This window comes from Marmota flaviventris, chromosome 17, assembly GCF_047511675.1.
Source record: "Marmota flaviventris isolate mMarFla1 chromosome 17, mMarFla1.hap1, whole genome shotgun sequence".
Classification (NCBI taxonomy): Eukaryota; Metazoa; Chordata; class Mammalia; order Rodentia; family Sciuridae; genus Marmota; species Marmota flaviventris.
In genome coordinates this window covers 42,019,234-42,037,139 of record NC_092514.1, presented here as the reverse complement: position 1 = coordinate 42,037,139, position 17,906 = coordinate 42,019,234, and the positions used below count along the sequence as shown (strand labels likewise).

The following is a 17,906-nucleotide window of genomic DNA, read 5'->3' as shown; positions in this document are numbered from 1 at the left end:
ACAATGGTTAAGATATGGAATCAACCTATGTATTTGGCCAATGGATAAAGGAAATATAACATATACCAGCTGTAAATCCCCAACCCAAAACTATGAAATCCAAAATGTTTTATGAGCACCAACAGGCTGCCTCACATAGAAAATTTGATACCTGACCTATGTATTTGATAGGATGTATACAAAAATGCAGGCTCAGCTAGTGTGTATCTTAGCAGAAGAGGACCTGCTTAGCATGCACAAGGTCCTGGGTTCAGTTCTTAGCACTCTAAATAAATAAATATTGTATAAATAAATATTGTATAAAATCAGCTTCAGGCTTTGTGTATAAGGTACATATAAAACACAAATGAATTCTGTGTTTAGACTCAGATCCCATTCCCAAGATATTTCATTATATGTATGTAAATATTCCACAATCTGAAAAAATTCGAAACACTTCTGGTCCCAATACTTCAGATACTTCTTAATAATAAAAATATTATTCAATCTCTACAAACAATAGAATATCATTCAGCCAAAAAGGAAGGAAGCAAAGCCTGCCATTTCCAATGATAAAGACAAACCTGGAGGATACTTGGTACATGAAATAAACCAGCAACAGAAAAACAAATACTATATGACCTCACTTATAGATAGAATCTAAAAAAATCAAACTCATAGAAGCAGAGACTAGATGGATGGTTGTCAAGGGTTAGGGACTGGGAGAAGTAGACATGGTCAAAGGATACAAACTTCCAGGTTTAAGATGAATAAATTCTCAAGATCTTATGCACAGTCTAGCAACTATATACCAGAGCTGAGTAGCTCTTATATGTTCTCATCACCTTTTCTGGTAATTATATGAGATGATAAATATATTAATTAACTTGATTTTGGCAATTATTTCACAATATATACATACATCAAACCATCACATTACACACCATAAAAAAATAAAACTACATCTAAAAACATCTATTTTTCAGAAGATACCATGAAAAGACAACTCACAGAATGGAAGAGAATATAAAATGTCCCTACAAATCAAATCACTAAGACTATCTAAATGGAAAAATGGACAAAAGGCCCAAATAGGCATTAGCAAAGAAATTAAAACAACCAAAACACATGCAAAATAGTTGTTTCTTTTTGTTAAAAAAAAAAAAAAATTCTTGTAAATGGAACACAATTTCCCTGAGTTCAATCCCCAATATCCCCCCCCCCAAAAAAAAGAAAGAAAGAAAAATAAAATCTGACAATAGCAATTATGGTAAAGAATAAGGAATGACAATTCCAGTGCAGTGTGTACACCTGCTATCCCAGCAACTCAGAGGCGGCTGAGGAGAAACAAATCACAATTTCAAGGTCAGCCTCAATAACTTAGCAAGGCCCTGTCTCAAAATTAAAAATGACAAAAAATAAAAGGTCTGGGGGTGGTAAAGTGCCCCTGAGTTTAATCCCCAGTACCAAAAAATATATATATAGGGCTGGGGATATAGCTCAGTTGGTAGAGTGCTTGCCTAGCATGCACAAGACCCTGGGTTCAATCCCCAGCACCACAAATATATATATATATATATATATATATATATATATATATATATATATATATATATATATATATTTTTTTTTTTTTTTTTTAACACGAATTATCAGCTACTGACAGGAGTATAGAATGATAACATTTCAAAAACATTTAGACATCACCTATAAAATGTGAAGATTTATATATAGCTTTGACTACCCCTAGTTGTATACCATATGGTAGATGATATGTTAAGGTACATATTCAAAGAACTTATATGAAATGTTCAAAGCAGCACTGTTCACGAAGGCTAAAAATGGGCCAACTCATCCCAATGTACTTCAACATAGAGACTGGACTACCATATATACACATAGTATAAGAATCTCATAAGCAGCACAAGATTGAGCCAGGCATGCTGATGAATACCTGTAATCTCAGATACTTGGGATACTGAAGCAAGTTCCAAGCCAACCTGGGCAATTTCAACCTTATCTTAAAAGTTTAAAGAGTGGAGGAGGCAGTGGGGATGCAGCTCAGTGGCACAGGGCTTTCCTACCATGTGCAAGGCCCGGACTAAATAATATTGCCAAAAGGGGGGAAGGGGGACGAAGTACAAGAATACATACAGTATAATTTTCTTCAAAAACTAGCTTCTATGTTTAGACAGAAGTTGCTCAAACTATTAAGAAATAAAAATCAAATCACTACACAACTATCATCACAAAATGGGAATGGTGATCACACCTTGGGGGAGAAAAAAGGACATATAGCTGTGTCTTAAGTACAAACAATGTTTTCTTTCCTAACTGGATGGAAAGTGTATACTTAGGTTTTCTCTCTCTCTCTCTCTCTCTCTCTCTCTCTCTCTCTCACACACACACACACACACACATATATTTCATAACTTTTTTTTTTAGATGAGGTCCCTAACTTCTGGGCTCAAGGGATCCTCCTGCCTCAGTTTCCCTAAGTAACTGAAATTATTAGCTGGGCATACCACCATGCCCAGTTTATAACTTTTTTAAGATAAAAAGAAACAGGGAGAAAATATCAATTTTGCTAGCATAGATCAGAGCAGATATGGCTCTTTAGCCCTTTCAGTTCTTCAGTCTGGTTACAGAAGTCATTTCTAAAAGCTCAGCTTAGAGGATGCGGTAAATATCTACAGTGCTTTCAATTATTTTGTGTCTTACCTATTTCTCTTCTTTTCTCGGTTATTTTTAGTTATACCTGACAGTAAAAATTTTGATATAATTATATAAGCATGGAATATATGTTATTCCCTTATTATTTCCTGATGAAACTTTAAACAGCTGTAGTAGGTTGCTCTCTCCAGCTAAGAATCTAAAAATAAGGAAAAAACCTATTATCACAATGGAAGTTAATAAGGAGATATCCAGAAAAGAGGGGTTCTCAAGCATTTTTACCTACAGCATATAAGTAATTCAGCCATTTACAAAAATCACCTGAAACAAAATTGGGGAAAATAGCAAAAAAAAAAAAAAAAAAACATTTCATGACACAAAATTAATATTTAAATCAAATTTTTGTTCAAAAGCATATGTAACATGTACAGAGATATTTTGTAATGACCTAAAGTAATGAAATTGGTTTCAAATGTAACCTTGATTACCATTTATCTCAAATGTAGTTCTTAATTCATCCTACTAAACTAATTACAGTATCTTTTTTTATTTTTACTTTGTGTGTGTGTGTGTTACTAGAGACTGAATTCAGGGGCAGTCTTATCACTGAGCTATATCCACAGCCCTTTTTAAATTTTATTTTTAAGGCAAGGTCTTGCTAAATTGCGCAGGCTGGCCTCAAATTTACAATCCTCCTGCCTCAGGCTCCTGGAGTACCTGGGATTATAGGCACATACCACCCATCTTTCACACTTGGTTCCCTTATAGCTCTTTTTGTGTGTGTTTGTGTGTGGGTTGGGTAACCAGGAACTAATAAACCCAGGGGCACTTAACCACTCAGTCACATCCCCAACTCTTTTTATTGTTTTTTTTATTTTGAGACTAGGTCTTGCTAAATTACTTAGGGCCTCATTACATTGCTAAGGCTAGCTTTAAACTTGTCCTCCTGCCTCAGCCTCCAAAGCCACTGATTACAGATATGCACCACCCATGCCGGACTCCCTCATAACTCTTAATTGACAAGTTAGGAAGCCTATTACTAGAACAGGCCAACTGCAAAACTTCAGAACACCCTAACAATGATACTGTCCTCCAAAATAGTAAACTAAAGACATTCTCGCATTCCTTTAAATCACAAAGACTGGTGCCAATAGTAAAACATGAAAACAGCAGTGGTGGTGATCCTGTATATTCCATTCTATAGTTTGACCATTAAAAACTCTGGGACTTTTTTTGGAAAATAACTGGATTATTATAAATAAGGGGTGATTACAAAAGAAACTGCTATTTCTGGTTTTCTTTACTAAAACAAATAAATATAGCCTTTTTTAATCTGTTATGAATATACCATATATATTGGTGGAGGTACCCGGGATTATGATCTTCATGATACCTAGTTCTTCAACTTTCTTGTTTTATTTTTTTCCCAATATTTCAAAGAACTTTCTTTTCCTGAACCAATATTGAGTAAACCACCAACAAGATATCCCAAATATTTATAGTACCTAATTCCTAACAAACAAGGGGATTCTCCTTCATAATCAACCATTGTCTTAAACCATTTTCTATTATTATAACAGAATATCTAAGACTAGGTAATTTATAAAGAATAGACATTTATGTTGACTTCTGAAGGCTACAAAGTCTCAGATTAGGTGGCCACATCCTGTGAGCTAGGTGGGGCATTTACTCCCTCAATTCATGGCAGAAAGTGGAAGGACAAGTACAGGTAGAGGGAAGAAAGAGAACAGGGGCAAAACTCCGGCCATAGCTAACTCATTCTCTAGAGAAAAGCATTAATGAATTTCTGAGGGCTTCATCCCCATGACCTTCTACTAGGCCCCACTCCCCAACACTGCCAAATTAAGGAATTAAATTTCCAACATATGAATTTGGGGGACACTCTCAAACCATAACCACCATCAAAATCAGGAAGTTAACACTGACATCACATCACCATCTAGTCAGTAGACCTCATTTAAATTTCATCAATTATCCTAATAATGTGCTTTATATGTAACAAAAGATAAAACCCATAATCTCTTGTTATTTTCCTTATTATGTCTCGTATATCCGGAATAATTCCCCATGTTCCCTTGGTGCTTTTAAGGAATACTAGGCCAGCCAATTCATGAATGTCTTTCAACTTGGGTTTGTTTTATATATCTTCACATTTGTTTTCAGGTTATTAAGCACTAGAAATATCACAAAAGTATTATTATTAACTATAATCTTATTAGAGGCAGTATAAAATTTCCACTTGTTTCATTAAAACTACTGCTATTTTTAATTACTTAAGATGAGGTCTACCAGGTTTCTCCACTATAATCTTTTTTTAAATATCTTTATTTATGTTTATTTATTTTTGTGTGGTGCTGAGGATCAAACTCAGCACTTCTTATGTGCTAGGCACAGTGCTTTACCACTGAGCCACAACCCCGGCTCTCATCTTTTTCTTTTTTAATAAAGTATTCTGGGGTGGGATAAACTGAGACACTGTAAATATCCTTTGATTAGGCTGAATGGTATTTCTCATCTCTAAGTGAAAAGATATATCCACCCAAAAACCTATGAATGTGACCTTATTTGGAAAAAAGGCCTTTGCAGATGTAAATAGGTTAAGAATGTTTAAAAAGCTCATCCTGGATTAGAGTAGGCAAGCACTAATTCCAAAGACAAGTGTCCTTAGAGAAGAACAAAAGACAGAAAAAGGCAATAAAAACATGGAAGTCGAGATTAAGTGATCTATCTAGGAGCCAAGAAATCCCAAGAATTGTCCAACCCTGATGACACCTTGATTTTCAACTTTTAGCCTCCAGAACCATGAAAGAGTGAATTCTTGTTCTTTCATGTCATCCAATCTTTTGGAATTTGTGACAGTACCCCTAGGAAATATAATTCTTTCCCTCAAATTTTATCCACTAGTTTTAACATTATATTTTTTTGGCTGAACAAATAACTATAATGGTTACCAAATGTGATTTTCTAGTTTTACCATTCTTTCTTATTAGTAGCCATTCTACTGATGAAAAAAAAAAAAAAAAGCTTTATATCAGCTTCATTTAATAGGCAAAACTGCAGACAACCCAAATGTTCATCACAAGGTGAACAGATAAAGTATAGTATGCAGCAATAAAACGGAATGAAATAATGATTTCTACAATAAAGTGATCTCAAAATAATTATGCTAAGTCAAAGAAGGAAGATAAAAAAAATCCTGTAAGATTCCATATATTACAATCCTAGAAAGCTCCCAGTAACTTGATAAGCTGAAGCAGAAGGATCCCAAGTTCAAAGCGGGCCTCAGCAACTTAGCAAGGACCTAAGCAACTCAGTGAGCTGTCTCTAAATAAAATACAAAAGAAAAAGAAAAAAGAAAAAAGAGCTGGTGGTGTGGTTAAGTGCCCCTGGGTTCAATATCCAGTACCAAAAAAAAAAAAGGCAAAATAATCTACAGAGCAGTGGTTACTTATGAATGTAAGCTGTGGAACATGGGGAGTACAGTCATCCCTGGGTATCTGAGGAGGAATGGTTCCAGAATCCCCCAAAAATCTCTACAAATGCCCTAGGCACTTATATAAAGTACCATATAACCTATGCACATCCTCCCATATCTTTTCTCTAGACTACCTACAACACTTAGCACAATGTAAATACCATGTAAATAGTATTTATACTGTATTATTTAGGGAATAATGACAAAAAAATCTGTACATGTTGAGTGCACATGCATTTTTTTCCCCAAATATTTCTGATCCATGCTTGGCTAAATCTGAGGATATAGAACCTGTGGATATGGAGAGTCAACTGTGATTATAAACAGGCAAGAGAAAACTTTTGGTAGTGAAAGATATTTATTATATTATCATGTTGGTATGGCAGGCACATGTGCGCACACACACACACACACTCTTACATGTGTCAAAACTACCAAATTGGGGGGCTAGGGTTGTGGCTCAGTGGTAGAGTGATTACCTAGCATGCTTACCTAGCATGTGAGGCACTGGGTTTGATCCCCTGGCACCACATAAAAATTTAAAAATTAAATAAATAAAATAAAGATATTGTGTCCATCTACAACCAAAAAATAAAATAAAAAACCTACCAAATGGTATGCTTTAAAATGTAACATGTATTGTATGTACGATATATCTCAATAAAGCTTTCTTTCTTAAATATTAAGTAGTCACATGCAGCCAGTGGGTACTATATTGAACAGCACACACATAAATAGATGACAAAAAACAAAAATGATTAACTTTTTTTTTTCTTGTGGATCTAGGGTTTGAACCCAGGGCCTTACACATGCTAGGCAAGCATTCGACCACTGAACTATAGACCCAGCTCTTTTTTTTTAATTTCATTTTGAGGCAGGTTCTCCCTAAGTTACCCAGGCTGCTCTCCAGTAACCCTTTTATCTGAGTCTCCATACTTGCTGGGATTACAGGTATGTGCCAGCACTCCCAGATAAAATAAGAGGACTTAATTGTGAAAAGCAATACTACATATCTTTAAGAAGAGAACACAAAAATATCTTTTGTAACTTTGAAGTACAGAAAAAAGTTGGGCATGGTGGAACATGCCTGGGATCCCAGTTACTCAAGAGGCTGAGGCAGGAAGATCACAAGTTCAAGACAAGTCAGGGCAATTTAGGAAAACCCCATTTCAAAATATAACTTGATAAGCTGAAAAAATAAAGACCTGGATAAGTAGCTCAATGATAGAATGTTTGCCTAGCATACTTAAGGCTTCATTCCCAGTGTCAAAATTTTTTTCTGTAAAATAAAAAATATAGAAAATTTTCTTCAATAGAACTCAAAAGAAGCATGAAATTTGAAGGAAATGATTAACAAAACTATATTAAATGTAAAATCTTTTATTGATTAATAAACATAAAATTGACTAAAATTCTAATTTGCAACCTCTGTAACTAAGAATTAGTACCTGAAATACATAAAGAACTTCCTCTGAAATAAAGAACTTCTTCAAATCAGACAGAAAACAATTCAAATATTAACATGAACAGAAAGATTTAAAGGTGTCTCATAAAAAGAAAACACAGACAGGTGCAGTGGCATACACCTACAATCCCAAAGGCTCAGATGGTTTAGTCAGGAGGACTGCAAGTTTGAAGCAGGCTCAGAAACTTAGTAAGGCCCTGAGCAACTCAGCAAGACCCTGTCTCTAAACAAAATATAGATAGATAGATAGGGAGGTAGGTAGGTAGATAGGTAGATAGAGAGGGCTGAGGATGTGGCTCAGTGGTTAAGCGCCCCTGGGTTCAATCCCCAGCACACACACAAAAAAAAGTCCTACTTATATAAGCAAAGGTGCTTAATCTCAATTAGTGATCAGGACAATGAAAATTAAGACCACAATGAGGGGCTGGGGATGTGGCTCAAGCGGTAGCGCGCTCGCCTGGCGTGCGTGCAGCCCGGGTTCGATCCTCAGCACCACATACAAACAAAGATGTTGTGTCCGCCGAAAACTAAGAAATAAATAAATATTAAAAAATTCAAAAAAAAAATATTAAAAAAAAAGACCACAATGAGATACAATTTCATATCCAGCAGAATGAAATAATATGTAGTCTGACAACTTCAATTATTCACAAGAAGGTGGAAGAACTATATACTCTCCTATACTTCTCAGGAGTAAACTGGTGCAAAAACTTTGAAAGGCAATTTGGCAATAGCTAGTAAGTTCAAGATGTGCACACTCCATGATGCAACAATTGTTCTGAACAGAGTCAGCAAATCTTTTCTCTAAGGGACAGAGAAATGTTTTTGGCTTTGTAAAATATATGGTCTCCATAAAAACTACTCAATTCCACTGCTATATCATGAAAGTGGTTACAGATATGTTTTTCATTATAAATGGTTGGAAAACTAAATATTCATTGAGGATACAAAGAACTAGGCATGGTACCATGCACCTGTAGTCTCAGCACTTGAGTCTCGGGAGGCTCAGGCAGGAGGATCTCATGAGTCCAGGAGCTCCAGAACAGTGTAAGCAAGGAAGCAAGACCTCTTTTCAAAAAAAGAGGAGGGAATACAATAAATGAGCACCATATTTGTATGTATACTATCCATAGATGAAAACAAACTGAGCTACATGTATCAACAAGAAGGAATCACAAACTATACTGAACCAAAAAAGCAAGACAGACAAGAATACATATAGTAAGGTGTCATTTAAGTTATAAAAAATATGCAAAAGGTACTATATATTCTTTAGATATGCAGTGACACAATTACATTATGAAGAAATGAGGATGATAAACACTGAATTTGAGGCAGCAGTTGCATCTCATGGGGAGTGGAAGGATGAGATACAATGCACTCAGGTAACATTTTTGTGTGTGCATGTGTGCACATGTTGGGGGTGGGGAGGGGGAATACTGGGTATAGAACCCAAGGGTACTTTACTAATGATTTACATCCCTCCCCCTTTTCATTTTTTTATTTTGAGACAGGGTCTCACTAAATTGCTTAGGGCCTCACTTAAGTTGTTGAGGCTGGCCTTAAAAATGTGATCCTCCTACCTCAGCCTCTTGAGTAGCTGGGATTACAGGCGTGCACCATCATGCCTCACTTTCTTTTGGCTCTCTTGATAAGACTATCATACACAGCTACAAGCTGCACTATGTTCACCATCCTCTTTAAACCATCAAGAAAGGGGGCTAAACAAATTTAAAAAAAAAAAAAGGCTAAAAAAACCATTATTTTAGGGGCTGTGGATTTAGCTCAGTGATAGAGCACTAGCCTAGCTTGACAGAGGCCCTTGGTCTGACTCCCAGCACCAGGGCAAAAGAATTAAAGATGAATAAGGCAATTATCTTTGTCCCTAAGAACCTCAAGATTTAGCTAAGAGGCAGACACTATAGCATATCGGCATTTCACAGCAGTCTGTGATTTTTACAGTGATTCTTTAAGGCCAAAACTATTTTTGTAGTTTTGGATTTTTTTTTTTTTCTGGCAGTATTGGGGATTGAACCCAGTAGTACTTTGCCATTGAGTTACATCCCCAGACCTCTATATTTTTTATTTTAAGATAGGCTCTCGGGCTGAAGTTGTACCTCAGTGGTAGTGCACTTGCCTAGCACATGTCAGGCATTGGTTTCAATCCTTAGCACCACATAAAAATAAATAAATAAAATAAAGGTATTGTGTCCATCTACAACTAAAAATATTTTTTTTAAAAAAATAGGATCTTACAAAATTGCCAGGGCTGGCCTGGAATCCTCTTGCCTCAGCCTCTAAAGTCAATGCAATTATAAGCATGCATCACAGAGCCCAGGTTATTTTCATAACAATTTTAAGAGCTCATTCGCCCTGTTCATTGTATAGACATTCGCACTGATGGTACAAAAGCAATGGTTGGTAATACTGCTAGTGCCTTGGCAATTCAGACAGTGGCACCAAAATGAGTTAGTAATCATTTTATTCTTCATAGCTACCCACTTATAGTTAAAAGAAAAAAAAGCAAACCATTTTCACTTAAGAATGTCCCTAATGAAGCTGGGTATGATGGTACAATCCTATAATCCAAGCTACCCAGGAGGCTAAGGGAGGAAGATCACCAAATTTGACACAAGCCTAGGAAACATAAAAAAAAAAAAAAAGTCCCTGACACAATTTTTTTTTCTTTTTTAAATACTGGGGATTTTACCACTGAGCAACATCCTAGCCTTTTAATTTTTTATTTTGAGGCAAGGTCTAAATTGCGAGGCGGGCCTTAAACATGCAATCCTCCTGCCTCAGCATCCTGAGTCTCTAGGAGTACAGGAATACACCAATGCACCTGGCTAAAACTTAATTTTATTAAACCTCAACCCATGCAAGGTGCCACAGTACAAGCTTGTAATCCCAGCAACTCTGGAAACTGAGGCAGGCGAATGGCAAGTTGGATGCCAGACTCAGGTATGTAGCAAGACCATGTCTCAAAATATAAAATAAAAAGGGCTGGCGATATAGCTCAGTAGTAAAGCACTTATGTATTCAATCCCCAGAATCATAAAATCAAACCACCCCCCCTGAAAAAACTTCAACCCATGAATACATGTCTTTAATATTCAATATGACAAAAAACAGGAGTACAATAATAGGCTTCTGTTAGATAACATGCTGTCTAGAAGAAAAGCATTTGTGATCATGAAATTAACTAACCATGCTTTTTTTTTCTTTTCTTTTAAATGCTGGGGATTAAACCCATGCCCTCCCACATGCCAGGAAAACACTACCACTGAGCAACCCCTAACTATGCCCTAACCATGGACCATCATTTTTACCTGAAAGAATAATGAACTGTATTAATAAGACTTAGTTTTTTGGTGTATGTTTTCTTCAGAACAAACCAAGTGAGCTTTTTGCTTCAATACAAACTGACAGTATCTATTGCCAGTGATAAATTTCTAATTGTTGCTTTAAAAACTCAATTCTGCGGCTGGGATTGTGGCTCAGCGGTAGAGCGCTCGCCTAGCACGGGCTGGACCCAGGTTCAATCCTCAGCACCAAAAAAAATAAATAGATAAAAGGCATTGTGTTGTGTCCATCTACACCTAAAAAAATAAGTATTTAAAAAAAAAAAAACACCTCAATTCTGGAATATACATCTTCACCAGTTAACTGGATACCTTCTCAATAAAGATTTTTCTGAAGAAATCAGTGATATAAACAAATGTGATTTTTTTTTCAATTTATTATATAATGAAATGCATCAACATTCAGAAGATATTTCTAACTCAGTGCACCATTATTTTCCAAATGACTAATATAACATGTCACAAAATCACACGTGAGTAAAAGATTCATTCAAAGTGAAAGACCAATAGATCTTAATGTAAGAATATGCAAAGTTCAGTAATGAGATTTCAGATTCCCATTTGACAAACATTACAGAAACAACCACTTTGGCACCAAAAATATCCCTTTACCATCCCACATATGTGTGTGAATTTGCTTTTTTGTTTATATACTTCAATCAAACAGCACAAGAGACTAAGTGCAGAAGCAGATATTAAAGTTCAGCTGTCTTCTATTAGGCTGAAAATTTAAAAAGACTGCAAAATATAAAACAATGCCATTCTTCTCACTAATATTACTTATTTTGAAATAAAGTGATTTTTTCATGAAAAACATTTATATACAGTTTATTATTGTTTTAAAATAGAATTTTTTAAAATTTCTCATCTGGGAAATATTAAATGTAGCCCACAAAAATAAAATCTTTTGTGGGTCCTTAATAATTTAAGATTACAGTAGCTGGGGGCAGTGGCACACACCTGTAACACCAGCAACTTGGGAGGCTGAGGCAGGAAAATTCCAAGTACAAGGCCAGCCTCAGCAACTTATCGAGGCCCTAAGCAACTTAATGAAACCCTGTCTCAAAATAAAAAGGGCTGAGGATGTGGCTCAGTGGTTAAGCACTCCTTGTTTCAATCCCTGGTACCAAAAGAAAAAGTATAATAAGATGTTGTGAAGGCACATGCCTATAATCCCAGCTATTCCACAGGCTGAAGCAGAAGATTTGCAAGTTCAAGGCCAGCCTTCACAACTTAGCAAAATTCTGTTCCCTATCTCAAAACAAAAAAGAAAAGGCTGGGAACATAACTGGCACTGGGTTCAATACAGAGTACTACCAAAAAAAAAAAAAAAAAGAGAGAGAGAGAGAGAGAGAAAAGAAAATGTGCTGAAAAATTGTGAACTTAAACAATTTTCGGCACTTCCTATGTGAAGAATACACTCAGAATATTCTTTTTTTATTTAAGTCTTAAGGATGGTTTAGCCATGGTACAAGGCATGTGTCTCTAGTACAAGTATAGTGCAAGGCTCCAAACCATTCATCATTGGAAGCTTGATTCAAAAAAGTATGTACATGTTAAAAAAAAAAAAAAAAAATACACACATTTAATAGTATGGCCCCTGCTTCCTTAAAAAATGCCTAAGGCGATGGGGGTATAGCTCAGGGGTAGAGCTTGTGTTCACCAGAGGAGAAGCCCTTGGTTCAATCCCCAGCTCTTCCCCCCAGCCCTTTTTACATTTCAAGTAAAAACTAAAAAGGGCTGGAGATCAGGGGCTGGGGATATATAGTTCAGCTGGTAGAGTGCTTGCCCTGCATGCACAGGGCACTGGGTTCAACCCCAGCACCACAAAATAATTAAATAAATATTAAAAAATAAAAATTTAAAAAAAGATTCAAGTCTCCACAAACTACAGAATTGTTTATAAAAGGGCAGGGAGGAGGGCTGCAGATCTAGCTCAGTCAGTTCTGGGTTCAATCTCAGTAACAAGAAAAAAAAGTTCAAGGAGCAAAGTTTAAAAGATTTTTTAATTCTTAAAATTCAAACATATGGTAAATTTACATTGCTAAAAGTGTACTGAAAATAAACAGGACTCTAAATAGTTCTTTGTGTGTCAAATCTCCCCCTATTTTGTTTTGTTGCCTTTCTGTCCATCTCTAGTTCCCCTGAAGTCAATGATGATATATTTCTAGAATATACTACCAGTGCTTTCTGCTCTATTGCCCATTAAATAAATAAATCCGTAATGGGAGCCCCTGGGATTGGATGGGAACCTCCTCCAAAAGGCCCAGTGGTTGGTCTTTAAGTCAATCAAATATTTCTTGGCAAAAAGCCAAGCAAATGGAAAACAGACTTTGAAACTAACTAGTCTACAACTCTATAATAATACCTTTCTAAAAATGTTGTTTTACAATTCTGTAACACTCTTTTCTCTTTGCCGAATATAGAGCAACTTTATTATGCTATCATAAACAAAGCTTTAATATTTTTTGTAGTTGTAGATGGACATCATGCCTTTATTTTATTTATTTTTGTATGCAGTGCTAAAGGTCGAACCCAGTGTCTCACACATGGTAGGCAAGTGCTCTGCCACTGAGCCACAACCCTAGCCCCACAAAGGTTGTTTTTAATGACAAAAGAGTATCATTTCTTTTCTCTAACAAACTTGCATGCCATTTATTCACAGCAATAGATAAGCAGCTATAATTCTGTGCAATGATATATGCTGTGTACAGAAATACAGGTTGCTTTACAAACATTTGAAACTTAGATGAAACTACTACACCGAATTTTTAGAAATTAAGGTCTCTATTTCCATTTGGTATACAGTAACTCCTTAGCTTTGTTACTTTGACAGGTATTACATCGTATAAAAGTGCTTTTAATGAAGAACTGTTGAAAACTATCTGAAAGCACTTAGGTAAGGCACCTACCAAACAAAACAGTCCTAACAAGTTAACGACGCACCCCCAGCAGGGGCCAGTTTAAAAGGTAACAACACGTTCCACTCTTTTTTCTTTTCATGTTTTCCTAAAACATCTTATGATCACAACAGAATTCCTTTCAAGACTTTAAAACTGGGGCTGGGGCTCAGCGGTAGCGCACTTGCCTTGGCATGTATGAAGCCCTGGGTTCGATTCTCAGCACCGCATATAAATAAATAAAATAAAGATCTATCAACAACTAAAAACATTGTTTTCTAAAAAGACTTTAAAACTGCCGGATGATTACATTTCAGTCCTTCTAAATTAGCTTTTACTAATTTTACTCCGAGAGAAATGACACCGCCGATAGGAGGCAACCGAGAGGGATAAGTTCATCAAGAGCAAAATTATGACAGATTGTAAGGAAATGGTACGATTTTTGCCATTTCCCGCTTTCTTAGCCTGACCCACATAGGAACGTCTTTCCGATTTATCTTTTGATCAAAACCTGGCGCTGGGTTTCAAACACTTTCTTTGGCCACCACGAAAGCGAATTAGCAAAGGGAGAGGACTGCTTCCCCCTGATCTCTCAGGGGTGGAAATAAAGCGAGAAGCGGTTTCAGGGAGACAGCAATTCTATCTTTGGCAAGGCCACTTTTGTGTGCCCTGACCTCCTCCGTAAAAAGCGCTACAAGCCCAAGCAGAGTCTTCCTTCCCACCACTCTCTCTCTGGGGGCCCACGCGGTGCAGATACTACAAAAGCCCTCAAGTGCCTGAAAAAAAAGAGACGGGCGCCAAATAAGCCAGGGAACTTACCCAGTTTCTTCCACATGGCGAGGTGACAGGCAAGGAAGCCTTTGCGGATGGCAGCGCAAACCTTCGCCGGCTCCGACGAGGTGAAACCCTTCTGCTTCTTGATGAAACCCCATAAGTGCTCGCGGGCAAACTGTGCCGCCTCCCGCCCGCCGTGCCCGTCGCACACCGCGAAAAAGGCAACAGAGGAACGGCGGCGGCAGCAGCGGCCGGGCGCTGGTGAGGCCCCGGCGTCCGGGGGAGGGTCGCGAGCGTCTCGGGCTGCCGCCGCTGGGCCTTTCCCCGACACTTCGCTGCCTGGAAGAGCGGCCAGGGACCGCCGCGCAGGCGACGGCTGCGAGAGCGCCCGCCGCGGCGACGGCTTTTCTTCAGCCGTCGGCTCGGGCTCCACCACGATCTGAGTAACGTCCTCCATGTACTTCCTCCCGCCCTGGTCAGAGAAGACGCTCACTCCCAGCGAGTACAGCCCCGCCATGGCCGGCTGGCCGGGATCCCGGCGGTCCCACGCAGCCCGCCGAATCCGGCGGCGGGAGACACACTCGCCGCTCGCCGGCCAACTATTGTTTATCTTCGACGACGCCGAGAGGGAGGAGGGGGCGGTCCCGGAGAGGGGGCGCGCGATGTCGGGACTTGTCCGCGAGAGCTGGGCCAGAGCGCTGGGGCGAGAGAGTCGACAAGCTGCGCCTGCGCACTGAGCTTCCTCCGCCTGCCCGCGCCCATCACACAAATCAGGCGTTCTCCCCGGCTGACGTCACTCGACTCTCTGGGCGCCACCAATCCGGAGTCGAGGGGGGCGAACCCACCATCCGCCCCCAGCCTTCGCTCCTCCTCGCAACGGCCGCTCTGCTCCTCCCGCCTGGAGCTGCGGGCCCGCGCTCTAAGCTCTCGGTGTCTGTTCCCCTCGGGCTTTTGCGCCCTGCTGGTTTTCTGCAGTTGCTGAGCGCCTTGGTCTGTCGCCTTTGTACTCGGTCCTCAGGACCGAGGTTCTAGTTCCTGCCCTTCACGTCCCGCTGCTCGCCTTGCGGGTAAAGCGGAGTAAGGTTGGGCCTCCGTTGAGTGTAGAAAATGGGGGGAAAGGACGGGGGAATATTTGACCTTACGCTTCTCAAAGTGAAACGGCGGGAAACTTTCCTTCGAAGGCCGTTTGTGAACTGGCTGGAAAAAAATGAACTGGTTTGGGGTGGGACGTATCCTGGGAATTGAGGAAGGCAGTCAGTTTAGTGGTTTAAAAAAAAGACTTGGTAAATTTCCACGATTGATTGCGCAATTCTGTTTCACGTAATTAGGTATGTAAAAGATTTATGAGGGCTGGATTTAACCAATTCTTGGACCTCTTTTTAGCTTTTGTTAACCTAATACTTTTTCTGACTAGCTCTGGATACAGCTTTTTATTCCTATGGTATCACTTCCAGGTTATCACTTAAAAATAGCTTATAGAAACTTACTCCAGGACCTCCAGTGCCCTAACAATTTGGTTATTTCCCAACTCTCCCCATACGTCAATCCAAGCGCTGAAATCTTTGCCCAAATTTCCACGGAAATTAGTATGTTCTCAATACCAAACGTTTTTGTAGTGAGTCCGTTTCAAGTTCATTTTTTCCACTTGTGGTCACTTAATCACCAACTCTCTTATATGCAATTTCCTGTACAGCCTTTGGGATTTTCAAATTCAATGATACTAAAATGGGGATGGGGAAAAAATACAAACCGTTGGCACAAGAAATGCAAATAGAAGCCAGGCATGGTGGTGAACGCCTACCATCCCAGCCACTCAGGAGGCTGAAGCAGGAAGGTTGCAAGTTGGAGGGCCCGTGGGCAATTTAAAGAGACCCTGTCTCAAAAGGCTGGGTATGTAGTTCAGTGGTTAAGCACCCCTGGGTTCAATCCCCAATACAAAAACTAATAATTTTAACACTCAAAGAAAACCTGTAAGTTTTGCTTATTTTTATAATTATAAAAAGATCCTAAGTGAAATACTAACTATTGTAATCCTGCAGCCTCCATACACAAGCCTACAAGAAAAAAGTTTATCTAGCTCTATATTTTATTCAGCTTAAACGTTTTGCCCAAGAGATTTACAAAAGGCAATTCTATATGCTTTAAAATCCTTTTCATCCCAGTCACAACTGGTGCCTACAAATCATCCATCATAAATCTGACTCTTATCTCTGTAATACTTTCTACTTATGCTCTTCTACTTTCTGACTCTATATACTAATCTTAAAACAAACCATACAGTATATATTTATATTGTATATATACAGTTTTTTATATATATATACATATACATATGTATATATATATACATATATATATATATATATATATATATATATATATATATATATACACACACACACACACACACACATACACAAAATTTTTCATCCTCTTCATGGTGACATGGCCTTCCTATCATTAAAGGCAACACTTCCTTTAGTGTTTTTAGATACTTTCTCCTCCCTTCTCTTCAAAAACTTTTACATAAATAATTAACCTTTCTTGCTCCTGCCTTGTCTGTTTTTCATTTCTACTGGGTCATCTCCATTTGTATATAAACATGGTCTGGTCTCTATCTTACATAACCTGACTTTGTACTACCCCCATTTCTCTGTTCCCCTGCAGGGCAAAAGTTGCTAGATTTTGTTTGGGGTTTTTTATTTGGTTTTGTTTTGTTTGTGTGTGTGGTGGTGGTGCTGTTTGGGTTTTGTTCTGTTGTGTTTTATGGTTGTTTTGTTGTTGTTGTCTTGTACTGGACATTGAATCCAAGGGTGCTTAACCACTGTGCCACATCCCCAGCACCATCAGCCCACCTTCTCCCCCACCCCCCCAGTTGTGGATGGACAGAATGCTTTTATTTTATTTGTTTATTTTTACATGGTGCTGAGGACCGAACCCAGTGCCTCATGCATGCTAGGGAAGTGCTCTGCCATTGAGCTACAGCCCCAGCCTACCTTTTTTAAAATTTTGAGAAAGGGTCTTGCTAAGTTGCTTAGGCTTGGCTAAATTTCTGAGACTGGCTTTGAACTTGCAATCCTCCGAAATCACTCGGATTACAGGCAGGCACGACCTCGCCTGGCTTTTCTCTATCAAGAGGATATTTACAATTCCTACCTCATGGTTTTTCCTTAACCCATTCCAATTGGGCCACCACCTCCATCAATATCCTAAGATTGTTTTTATGACATAACCAGACCTCTGTTTCCAAAGCTAAT

At 38.4% G+C, this 17,906-nt stretch overlaps 1 protein-coding gene across 1 annotated transcript in view; it reads right to left on the bottom strand.

Annotated features, from left to right (window-relative positions):
- The window catches only part of Ppm1d (protein phosphatase, Mg2+/Mn2+ dependent 1D), a 45,547-nt gene extending 30,169 nt beyond the window's left edge, over positions 1-15,378 (bottom strand). Inside the window, exon 1 of the mRNA XM_027950332.2 lies at positions 14,695-15,378. Within this exon, the coding sequence (XP_027806133.1) occupies positions 14,695-15,166 (472 nt within the window). The 5' untranslated portion in view covers positions 15,167-15,378. The remainder of the gene's footprint in view (positions 1-14,694) is intronic.
- Between the last annotated feature and the right edge of the window lie 2,528 nt (positions 15,379-17,906).